The sequence below is a fragment of the Vombatus ursinus genome, unplaced genomic scaffold (assembly GCF_900497805.2).
Source record: "Vombatus ursinus unplaced genomic scaffold, bare-nosed wombat genome assembly UNPS02005286.1, whole genome shotgun sequence".
Taxonomy (NCBI): Eukaryota; Metazoa; Chordata; class Mammalia; order Diprotodontia; family Vombatidae; genus Vombatus; species Vombatus ursinus.
In genome coordinates, this window is record NW_020945064.1 from 17,133,006 (window position 1) to 17,145,772 (window position 12,767).

General features: G+C 39.3%; 1 protein-coding gene across 1 annotated transcript in view; it reads right to left on the reverse strand.

Annotated features, from left to right (window-relative positions):
- The window catches only part of CUNH16orf70 (chromosome unknown C16orf70 homolog), a 64,150-nt gene that overhangs the window by 42,629 nt on the left and 8,754 nt on the right, over positions 1-12,767 (reverse strand). The window contains exon 3 of the mRNA XM_027846697.1: positions 2,008-2,091. Coding sequence (XP_027702498.1) covers positions 2,008-2,091 — 84 coding nt within the window. The remainder of the gene's footprint in view (positions 1-2,007; positions 2,092-12,767) is intronic.

Genomic DNA, 12,767 nt, shown 5'->3' on the forward strand with positions numbered 1-12,767 from the left:
GGGATACTAGGGTATATTTTGTTAATGTAAAAATATATCGATAAAAGTTTATTAAAAAAAGAGAATGTGTGAGATATATTGTTTTCAGAGAAACCACTTTGAGACTCAGGAAGTTCATATTCTTTCTACCCCAAGTCTATGTGCCTTGGGTCAAACCTAAATAATTTTGATAATTGACTCTTGTGATCTGAAATCAATGTATAAATCTTTCCAAAGGGATACACCATAACCTGAACACCAACCCGAATCTACCTTCTAACTTTCAGCTTTGAAACAATAAGGCTCCTGTGCCCCATAAGGTAGTTGTGAGCTACCCTGGGATTTGTAAACAATGTATTCAAGAAATATCTTGGACTAAAACAGGTTCTATGAATTGTAGCATCCCAATTAGCACACAGCTCAAACAAATAATGCACTAGTGACTATTATGTTAATCCAAACACAAGCCCCACTAGTCTGCACAGGATCTGAAGACAAGCTACAGCCTCTGTCCTTTAATAGATAGAGCCGAACACCAAAATGTAGCAAAATGAAAGACTTTCTCTGCAATAATATTTTTAGCCCTCTACCGTGGGATCAGACCTCATTCTAAATCATTTCTATGTAACTGTCCCTAGCTTGCACCCCCCTGTGACCAACCTTCGGATAATGAGCCACTCCATATTTAGCAAATAGTCTGTTGCTAGGTCTATCCTCAAATTCTTTCTAGCCGGACTGGCCCTACCAAAGAGTTTGAACTCCATTGGCAGCGCACAGAGGTGACCCTAAGCTCCCACAGGTTAGAAGTACGTACCAGAGCAGAAACTGTGTGGAGGACTCACAATCTGTACTAGTGTAAGAAGTCCCTGATCAATGAGATCACAGATCTAAAGATTCAATACAACAAAAATACTTTGGCAAGCTACCCAAAACAGATGCCACGCCCTTGTTCCACTTACCAGCACCCACATCAGCTCACTAGCTCCCTAGTTCTTGCACAATCCCTACTATCTTATCTTTGTGATACAGTGGCCAGGTTGCTGCATTTAGGAGGACCTGGATTCAAAAGCTGGCTTTACCACTTACTACCGATGTAACTCCAGGTAAGCTGTTTTACCTGTCCGGGCCTCAGTTTTCTCATCCGTAAAATCGGGGGTTGGACTTTTAAGGTTCTAGGATCCCTTCCTTCCAGAGGGGCTTGGGATTTTCATAATATCTCTTGGCCTCTCAGCCATCATCATGCCCCCGTTAGTCATGGCTTCAGAGAGAAGGCTAGTTTTCCTTTGCCTTTGTGAAACAAGAGAAAGAAGCTCCAATAGTAACAGCATTAGCTCCTGGCCTTCCATTGATTTCTAAGTGGAAATGGGATGGCACTGATTTGTCAACCACTGAAGTGGAAGATACACAGTCAGGCAGCTGACCAAATTAGAAGGAGGAGGATTTGAAGTCACATGTCTGAAGATCTCAGGTCTACCACTTACTACCTGGGATCAGGGGCAAGTTACTCCTCTCCTTTCTTGGCTTCAATTTCTTCTGTGAAATGAGGGAGGTAGACTAGATGATCTGAGTTCCCTCCCAATTATAAATCTTATGATGCTTTTGTGGAAAGACCACTGGATCTTAACCCTGGCTCTGCCATGACTTCTGTGCAAGCTTAGGCAATTCACTTCCTCCCTCTAGACTTCAATTTCCTCTTTGTACAACAAGGCAGTTGGACCATGTCACAGAATCAGAGACTTGGAGTTGGATAGAACCTTGGACTGGATTATCTCGAGGGTCCATTCCAGGTCCAAAATTCTATGATATAAAGGCAATTCTTCCCAGCCCTTAGTTTTCTCATCTGTAAAGTGGATTATGTGAGGATTAAGTACCTCTTAATAATCAAGTGCAATACAACTGTGCTGAGAGTACACAAAATCTAACTTGTTCAGCATGACAAAAATCTATCCTCTAAAACGCATGAAGCTATACTCAAAAAGACTGAATGACTGTCAAACATCAAATATCTCAGATGACATCTGCGTTTACCTTTAGCCGCTGATTGAAAGCATCAAACAGTAGTTTGATTCCGTCCTGAGTCAGGTTAAGGATGAGGTCATGACTAAGAGGGGCCTGTAAGACAAAGAGAAAACAACATGAGGACTTACTCATCCACACAGGACTTATAAAGCACCTATTCTGTGTTTATACTCTACACTAGGAGCTGAAGGAAATACAAAAGCAGACAGTAGTCCCTGTCCTCAAGGAATCTCACAGACCAACAGGAGATTTGGAGACTAAGAAGTGGTTATACTTATATGAAACACTTTGTTTTCAACCAGCAGGGTTATTTCCACAACACTAGCTGGTAAGATATTTATGTACCTAACTTTCATAAAAGTGTATTTCATTTTGCTCAACTTATGCAGAAATGACACGTTTTTATTCTGACTTCACTGCTTTTGGTCAAATGCTACGAGGAAAGAAGCCATATGCAGACTCTTCTTGTTGCAATTGAAAACTGTTCTCTCTCTAAAGTTACCAATGTTCTCTCTTAACTGCCAAATCTAACAGTTTTTTCTCAGATCTTCAACATTCTTGAACTCCGTGCAGACTTTGACACTATCAGTCACCTTCTTCTCTTGGATACTCCCTCCTCTCTAAGTTTCATGACAATACTCTCCCCTGGTTCTCCTTCTACCTGTCTGACTGTTCATTCTCAATTCCCTTGGCTGAATCTTCATGCAGGTTACACTCACAAACGAGGTCTGTTCAGGGCCCTCTTTCTCCCACTATAGTATTTCATTTGCTGATGTCACCAGCTCCATGGATTCAATTATCATCTCAAGACTGATAACTCTTGGATGACTGAACCCATGATCTCTTCCCCTAAATCTTCCTTTCTTTCAAACTCCCCTCTTACTATTGAAGGTACCACCATCCTCCCAAGTCACTCAGGCTCAAAACCTAGGTATCATCCTGGACTCCTTCCTTCCTCCTTCCTCCTTCTCCATATCCAAAGAGTTGCCAAATATTGCCAATTCTATCAGGCACATATGCCCCCTTCCTTCCTTTCCCATTGCCACCCCCATGGTGCAGGCCCTCATCACCTTATACCTGAACTATTCAATAGCTTTCTGGTTGATCTCCCTACCTCAAGTCTCTCCCAATTATAGCCCACCCTCTACTCAGCTGCCAAAACGATCTTCCTAAAGTGCCGCTCTAACTATGTCACCTGCCTCCCACGTTCAATGAACTCCTGAAGCACTTCATTACCTTTAAGATCAAATACAAAATCCTGTTTGGCTTTTGAAGCCCTTGCCACTTTCCCAGTCTTCCTACACTCAGTCATATGACTTAGAGTCGTACATAGACTACATGGTCCAGTGACTCTGGCCTTCCTGCCGTTGCTCCATCTCTTTAGTCTGTGCCTTTTCACCAGCTGCCCCTCGTGCTAAGAAGGGTCTATATCCTGGTCCTCTTTTTTTGGGAGGGTCCTTATCAGAGCCCAGTCACCCACTCAAAAAGTGTTAACACATACTATGTGTGTTCTGCCCTCAGGGACCTACAACCTAGTAGGGAAGATCATGCAACTGTACACACACACACACACACACACACACACACACACACACACCCCCCCTCCCCCCCCCCCCCCCCCCCCTCCATCATAACACAAGATCCACTATGACAAAAGAGACACACAGGGGCAGCTAGGTAGCACAGTAGATAGAGCTCCGGCCTTGGAGTCAGGAGGACCTGAGTTCAAATTCGGCCTCAAACACTTGACACTAGCTGTGTGACCCTGGGCAAGTCACTCAACCCCACTTGCCTCATATATAAAGAGACACACAGTGCTTCAAATTTTCAAAGGAGAAAGAAATCACTTCTAATTTGAGAGGTAGGAAGAAGGCAGAATCAGAAAAGTTTTCATGAAGATATCAGTATTTGAGCCTGGTCTTGGTAAAATGAGGATAATATTTATACTACCTACCTCACAGGGCTGTGGTGCTGATGAGATCACAAGAAAAACACTGTAAGGAACTATACAAATGTGAGCTATTATGAAATGCTAGTAATGACAGAAAAGATTTGGAGGATACAAGTGAGGCAGGAGATTTCCAGGGGCAGGTATGAGCAAAGATAGAGAAATGGGAAAGCAAGTGATTTGTTTTGAGAACAGCAAGTAGTCCAAGTACAAATGTGAAGGGAAAAGGATGAAAAGACAGGCTGTGGAGGACCGTGAATGTCAGGTTATAGAAAATGACCTTATACTATGGGAAGCCCTTGAAGATTCCTAAGCAGGGGAATGACAGGATCAGAACTATGTATCAGGAAGAAGTGAACAGTGTGGTGTAGTGAGAAGAACACTGGATATGAAATCAGAAGATCTGAGTTTGCATCCCTGTTCTGCCTTTTACTGAGCATGTCATCTTGGCCAAGTCTTTACTTAAACGTCCTCCTTCATAGAATAAGAAAGTTCTACTAGAGGATTTCTAAGGTCCCCTCCAGGTCTAAAGTCTATGAACTTCTCATTGGATCTGAAGTCAAAAGTCTTGGCTTGAAATTTTGGCCCTGCAGATAGGAAAGTCATAACACCTTTCTGGACCTCATTGAGGGGACTGGATTAGGTGATTTCTAAGACTTCTACCAACTTTTTTTTATTATTATATTTGAATTTATTTTAAACTTAAATACAAAATAAGAAAAGAAAAAAACATTGCCACATACACAGCAGAACATAAGAGAGGATTCAATATATAGCAGTACAGTTCCATTTCAAGAAAACCTGTATAATAAATACTACATTGTTTTCAAAGCTCTTCATCTTTTCCTTCCTTCCTTGCATGTTTTCTTTTGTCCATTGCTGTGCATTTTTTACTTTTCCCCCATCTCTCCCCAAGAAAGTTAAAATTAAGCATGATATATTTATATATATAATATACATACACACATACACATATATACATATCCATAAACATACACACATATATATGAATGCATATATGTAAGACCATATCACACTTATTTCCATTTGTCATCTGTTTCTCTGTAGGTGGAGAACATCTTCATTTATAAGGCCAAGTCTTTCCATATATTTCTAAATCCACCAGCCCATCATTTCCTACACCACTACAATATTCTGACCCAATCATATGTATTTCCATTTGTCATCTGCTTCTCTGTAGGTGGAGAATATCTTCATTTATAAGGCCAAGTCTTTCCATATATTTCTAAATCCACCAGCTCATCATTTCCTACACCACTACAATATCCTGACCCAATCATATGTATCTGGGAGAATGTCTATGAGAGTTTTTTTTCCCAATTTTTTCCTAAATTCCCTCTATTCTTGGCTACACTGATTTTATTTATGCAGGAAAATTTTAATTTAAAATAATCAAAATTATCCATTTTATATCTCAATACTATTTTCACTTTATAATATGGTTTAAGGTCTGATAATACTGAATCTAGTTCCTTTGCATCTTTTTCCTCTGGTTTCCTTGAAATTCCTGACCCTCTGCTCTTCCAAATGAACCCTGTTATTATTTTTATTACCTCAGTAAGATAAATTTTTTAAATAATTTAGTTGGGATGGTGTTACATAAATAGATTAGTTTAGGTAAAATTGTAATTTTAAAAATTATATTAGCTTTACCTACCCATGCACAATAAATATTACTTCAATTATTTAGATCTAACTTTGTATAAAAGGTGTTTTGGGTTTATATTCATATAGTTATATTCATATAACTATTGATTAATATGACTGACATATGGTATAGTTTCCCTATTTTTCTCTTTTGATTAAATCTGATTTTAGTTCTAACTTTGAGATCATAATTACTATTCCTGCTTTTTTACATAATAAATTCTACTCCTGACCTTTATTTTGTTTGTGTATCTCTCATTTTTATAGCATTTCCTAAAAGCAACATATTGTTGAATTAAAAATTTTAATCTATCAGTTTCCATTTTATGGGTAAATTCATCCCATTCACATTCTAAACTATAATTACTTGTATATTTTCCCTCTTCCTGTTTTCCTCACTATCCTTCTCACCCTTTTCCTATCCCTCCTCACTCCTCTACTTTACTTCTACCCGCTACCTTGCTCTCCTATTCCTTAACCTATCCTCCCCACCAAGATTCCCTCCTATATCCTCTCCCCCCCCCTTATCCCTTTACCCTCTTATTCCTTCCTGTATTTAGAAGATTTTTGTACCCTTCTAAATATATATGTTGTTCCTTTTTTAGCCCATTCCCACTAATCTACACACCTTCTGTACCCCCCCTTATCCTATTCCCTATCCCTCCCTTCCTACCCCCTTGCCTTTCCATTTTTTTCTGAATTTAGAAGACTTTCATATCCTTCTAGATATTTATGTATTGTTCCCTCCTCAACCCATTCCCAATGAGAGTGGGGTTCCAAAACTACCTGCCCTCCTCCTCCATCTAATTCCTCTGTGCCAGTTCTTTCTCGTGCACCTCATGTGTATGAGATAATTACTCTTTGCCTTTTTCTACATATTTTTGCTTTTTAGAATCACATCATACTCATCTCTACCTCACTCTTTCTTTTGAACTACCCAATTACTAATGACAATACTGGACATATGGTTTACATTTCCACCTACAAAAAGTAAACAATTTGTCTTTATTGAGTCCCTTGTAATTAGTCTTTGATGTTTACCTTATATTTCTCTTGGATCCTGTTATGTCAAATTTTCTATTTAGTTCTGGACTTATTGCAATAAAATTCTGAAAGTCTGTCAATTCATTGAATTCCCATTTTTTTTTTTCATTCAAGATTATACTTAACTCTGCTGGGTATATTATTTTTGGCTGGAATCCCAGTTCTTTTACTCTTTGATATAGTTCTCTCTGGCCTGGAACCAAGACCAAGAACTTAGTTCTCCTGTAAGTACCCACAGCCAGCAGCATGCCCGCCCCACTGCTTCTGCACTCACCAGGCGTGTGCTGGCTCCTTCTTGCCATGCCCTTCTTGTCCAGCACAGTTGGACCTGGTGTCCCTCGTCAGCAGAGGCTCCTTCAATCTTCCCCCACTCAGATGCTCAACTCCCTACACTGCTTGGGAGGTGAAAATTCCTGTAGCTAAGGTGGAGGCTACCTACCAACCCAGCTGCCCCAGGGCTCACTGCTCACTGTGTCAGCAGAACTAGCCTGGAGGTGTTTACACTTCACTCAGGCCACTGAACCCCCGTCTTGGAATCATTCTTCAGATCTTCTCCTGTTGTCCCAAGAGGACCACTCTTCTGCCCCAACTCTTGATTATTTTTGCCACTCTATGTTGACCCTGCGGTGCTATTTTGTCTTGTTTGTGGAGGAAATCTGGAGAGCTGGGAATTTTCTGACCTACTCTGCCACCTTCCCTTCTACCAGTTTTAAATTTATTATCCTTACATTAATCTGGTAGCATATCTTGGATGAACTAGAACAGGGAGACAATGGAGGCAGTGAGACCAGTTAGCAAGCTCTTACAAGTCAACTGTAATTATTTATCTCACTTCAGATCCTGGCTCTAACCTTGGGCCTCAGATTCCTCAGCTGTCAAATGAGGGGGTTGGGTTAAATGTCCTCTATAGTCTCTTTCAAATCTATGATTGAGTGTCTCACTCTCTGTAGGAAGAAACTGTTTCAGGGCCTACAAGAAAGCTCCTCTAGAGTCATTCTTTCTTCTCTAGATTTACAGAGATTAGTTTAATGACTGGGATAAACACCTTAAATCCACGATCCTTTGAGGCTGATGTCACTGAGTAGCTATAGCCACTCATAAGGCCACAACTGCGGCCTCCCACAAACCTGATGTCACTGTTAGGTGAGATAAAACACTGGTTAAGGGGTCAGAACTTGCTGTGAGACTGGGTAGGGAAATCTCTCTTGCCTCAGAAAGGTTTCGGGGGCTATGAAATAACCTTAATGGTAGAAGATAATCTGTCTCTCCATTCTCATCAGAAAGCAAGGTGGCTTACAGATGGTCAGGACAATCAATAGCGTTTCCCAAGATAGAATGGTGGTGGCTAGAGGCATAACAGCTCCCTTTAAAGCTCCAGAGTGAGAGTGAGTCAAATCACCTGACATAACTCTCTCTTCCAAAATGGGATTTGATTTTTACAAACATCAAAACTATTCAACATCATAACAGAGGGTTTTCTAGGGGTAAAGGCCCAAATGACTATTTCCAAGACTCATTATTCAATGCTGTTTAAAAACAAGCATATCTACTATCTGCAGTTTGTATTCTGATACAAATGAAAGGAGCCATGGGACTTAGAGATGAAAAGAACTTCAGACATTAAATATCAGGGCTGGAAGGACCTCACAGAGAGAGATCATCTAATACCATTCATTTTTACAGGCAGAGAAACTGAGGCTTGGAGAATTAAAATAATTTCTCAAACAAATATAGCTAATACGAAACAAAGTCAGATTTAAAACTAGGGTTCTCACTACCACAATACTGTGATGCTTTGGGATCTTTGAACTGAAGTCACAGAGCTCCCCATTGAACTGCCTAAGCCTCTCGCTCCTTCCACGAACCCACTTGCCATTTCTCAGCTATCCAGAAAAATAAAGGGAAGGCACCACAGATTACAGAACTGGGTACTCTCTGGGGTACTCCCTCATACAGGGGATAACAGAACATTAGATAATAAAAACCTATCAAAACACATTTAAAAAAATTTTCATTTAAATTTATAATTTTGGGGCAGCTAGGTGGCACAGTGGATTGAGCACCAGCCCTGAAGTCAGGAGGACCTGAGTTCAAATCTGGCCTCAGACCAAACACTTGACACTTACTAGCTGTGTGACCCTGGGCAAGTCACTTAACCCCAACTGCCTTAAAAAAAAATTTATAATTTTGCTCAAGTTATTATAGTTCAATAATAATAATACAGTATATATTATTCTGTCATTTAGAATGTATTGGCTTTTATAAAGTAGTGTGAGATTAATTTTTGTAAGCAGTCTACGTGCATATATAATCAAAGCTAATTCTCTGCTTATCCTATTTCTTTCTGATGGAGTGTTGACATCTGTTATATTTCTTTCTTTTGAATTTAGCAGTTGAATTGTTGGTTTGAATAAACTGAAAACTGTTACATTAAAAAAAAAAATCATGATCCTGTTGAGATCATGCCTCATTATGGTAGATGAAATCTTCTTTCTGAGATAAGGCTAGAGAAACCATTTCTTAATTTTCCAATATGTTTATGTACATGTCTTAGGTCATTAAGCTCTGGACAAAATAATGACATAGTAAACTCTTTCTGTCCCCCTCCTAACCAAGATGACCTCTATAATTCCTACCTGCTCCAGTATTCTTTTAGAAGTCTGTGACTTAAAGTTCCTTCCATTTATTCCTTTTTTGCATGTGTCAATAACTGTGATAACCTTAACTTTTTAACTGAAGAATATAATCAAGTTCCTATCTCTTACAATGTCACAGAGCTAGATGTAATTAATTTTGAGGTACATAATCCTTACATAGAGAACCCAACATTTTCAATGTATAGATGGCTCTCTTAAGGCTTATCAGTGGTACTACTTTGGGACTGGTCCTGCGATTTCTCTTGTTCAGGGCATTCCCAGCAAGTCAGCACCCCCCGCCAAGACAGCTCTTACCTTGCTTGGCCACTTCCAGGGCCAGGAAGCTACTCAGGACACTGAGAGTAGAAGTGACTTGTTTCATATCATATATGGATCAGGGGTAGAATTTGAACCCAGGTCTTCCTAAAGAGATCTCTACTCTGTATGTTCTGCTACCTCTCAGCTGCTTTTATCTAGACAGACTGCAAATATTCTATAGAGACAATATCTTCAGTTACTTCAATTATCCATTTTTTACACCCAACAAGCATTTATTCAGCTGCAAAGCACAGGCCACTAAAGCAAGCAAACCCCAAAACAAAAGGAGACAGTCCCTGCCCTAGAAGGGACTACATTCTACTGGGTAATACACCGAGAAGATAACTTATAGGAAGAAAAGAGATGTAACAACTATGGGTATTAAGAAAGCTTTCCAACAGAAGTGGCCCTGAGTCATGCCCTGAAGGGGTCAGAAAGGGAACAAGCACTGACTGAGTGCCTACTACGTGCCAGACACTTTACAAGTATTATCTCATTTGATCCTCACAGCAATCCTGGAAGGTAGACGTTATTATGATCCACATTTCATAGCTGAGGAGACAGAGGAAATTACTTTCCCAGCATTGCACAGCTACTAAGTCCCTGAGACTGGACTTCCAGTGCTCTACCCACATTTAGGCATAAAAGAGAACACCTATGCAAAAGCACAGAGGAGACGGACCTGAATTTGGGGAATAGCAAGAATGCTGATTTCCCTGGAATGTAATGTGTGAGAAGTCATATGGAATCAATCTGGAAAGTAGGCTGTAATCAGACTGCAAGGTATACTCATGAATCTTAGTATGGTATAGTATGGTACAATTTTGAATAAAGCTCAAAAGCCTTACCACCTCAGCTTGCTAGTATAATTTTTATCTCTGAGAAGATAAAAATAATTAATTTTATAACATTCACACTTAGATCCCACAAAGGTATTAGTAATATCTGTCTAGACAGAGAGATACTATGGGACTTTTTTTTAAGGCAAGTTAATTGTGAAAAAAAACAAAACAAAACAGAACAACAAAAAAAAAATCAAACCCCAAAACATTCTCTGCACATGATGAAACATGATGAAAAGAAATTCTTAAGAACAATGAACCAGTAAAGTAGAAGCCCAAGAAAGCACCACAGATGCAATCAAACTGGAACTGAATCAAAATTCAGACCAATCTAGTGTAATGGGCTCTATTCTGGTTACTGCATTTTAAGAGGGACACCAAGGAGATGTATTACTTGGTCCAAAGAGTGATAAGATACATGGTAGGAATAAGCAGGCTGCAACATATTACAAATAACTGGCATAAAAGGAATAACTGAGGACATGGATGACTAGAAAAGGAGGTAAAACAGTGAGTGAGAATGAGGAATAAAGACAAACACTCAGTGCTATCCTGGTATATATGAACTATTAAAGGAAGAAGAGGAAAACTTCCTACATACTACTGGCAGGTTCTCTACAGATGACCTGAACGCGACAGGACGGAATGTGCCAAGATCTGCTCAGGTATAAGATCACAGGACCGTTGAAGTATGAAAATACTGACAAGCTGGATCATGTCTAGGGTAGAGAGGGAGGCTCAAAACCACACAGCATAAGGATCAGATGATTTTTAAGGATCAGCTAAAAATCAGGGGATTTTAGAATGAAGAGAAGATCAACTGAGTATATGACCAAGGTCTTCAGATATCTTAATGGAGGTCACACTGAAGAGGGAATAGAAGTAGTCTAAGTATCTCCAGAGGTAAGTCTGATCGCTTATAAGGAGCCAGATTTCAGTTAAGAAAGAATTTTCTAACAACTGGAAGTCTCCAACAAGGAAAATAGTTGCTCCTAAGATAGTAAACATTTTGTCACTGGAGGTGCTCAAGCAAAGGCAAACTGACCCCTTGGATTTCCTTTCATTTCAGAATCTAGTCTATGTTTCTATAGATAACATGACAACAGTAATTGCTTCCAGCCAAATGACTAAACATGCTGTCCTGAAATGAAGATGGTCAGCAGGGACAGCTAATGCTTCTTGGTTATTAAAGTTTCAAGTAGATTTTAAAATTTATCTAATCTGGATATCTGTAGCTTATTTTAGTTAATTGAATGCCAACATTGCAGTGAGCCAAAAAATAAAGTGGCCCAACTTCTTTATTTTAATGTCTAGTTACCTGTATCAGCAGATCAAATTGGTGAGCATTTAGAAGCCAGACATTTACACTCACACTGTACTGAAGGTAATCTGATCATGGCAAGGACAAAGTGGTGACCTCTCCCTTTAGAGATGAAACATTATTTCCATACCTTGGTCGACACATTCAGACCCAATGAACTGTAATTCTTTGACAATGTTCCTAAGCCACTATCCACTTTTTTTCCAGTAAGGAACATAGACCGCTGCTAGATTAACAGTCCTAAATTATGTTTCTATCCCTTCAATTTCTTTTCTTTTTCATCATGTGCAGAAAATGTTTTTTCACAATTGACTTACCTTTAAAAAAAAGTCCCATAGTCTCACTCTACCTACCCCCTCATATCCCTTCATGCCACTACTGCTCATTAACCTACACTGGTTTACTACTGACCATCAAAGCTTGTTATCAGCCTAACATTTAAACTCCTCCATAATCCAACCTCATCTTGGTTATTCAACCTCATCTCCTACTACTGTCCAACATAAACCCTCCATGTTATTTCGACTGGTCTTTTCACTGCCCAAGCTCCTTTCTGCCTCTATGCCTAATATTATTAACTATCACAAGGATCGTTTAATGCTAGAAAGGAGCTTAGAGATCATCTATACTAAATCTCTCATTTTGTAGGTGAAGAAACTGAGTTTTAGAGAGGTAAAATGACTTAAGGTCTAACAAATAGTAAGCAAGAGGGCTAGAATTAATTTCATGAGAATATACTAACTGGAAAAATAAAATACTAGAAGGCAGAAAGTTCTGTGGGAACACAAATGAACAAAAATGGGGCATTCTGGGCAAGGTAGGTATGGGGTAAAACTAAAGATATTCCAGTTACAAGAGAGCCTGGTTATAATGTCTTCTCATCCCAACAGAAGATTATAAACTATGTAGTACATTCCAATAAAAATCAATTAACTTATTATGCAACTATTTACAGTTAGGTAAGTTAATTTCAACATACAAAAATGGACAAA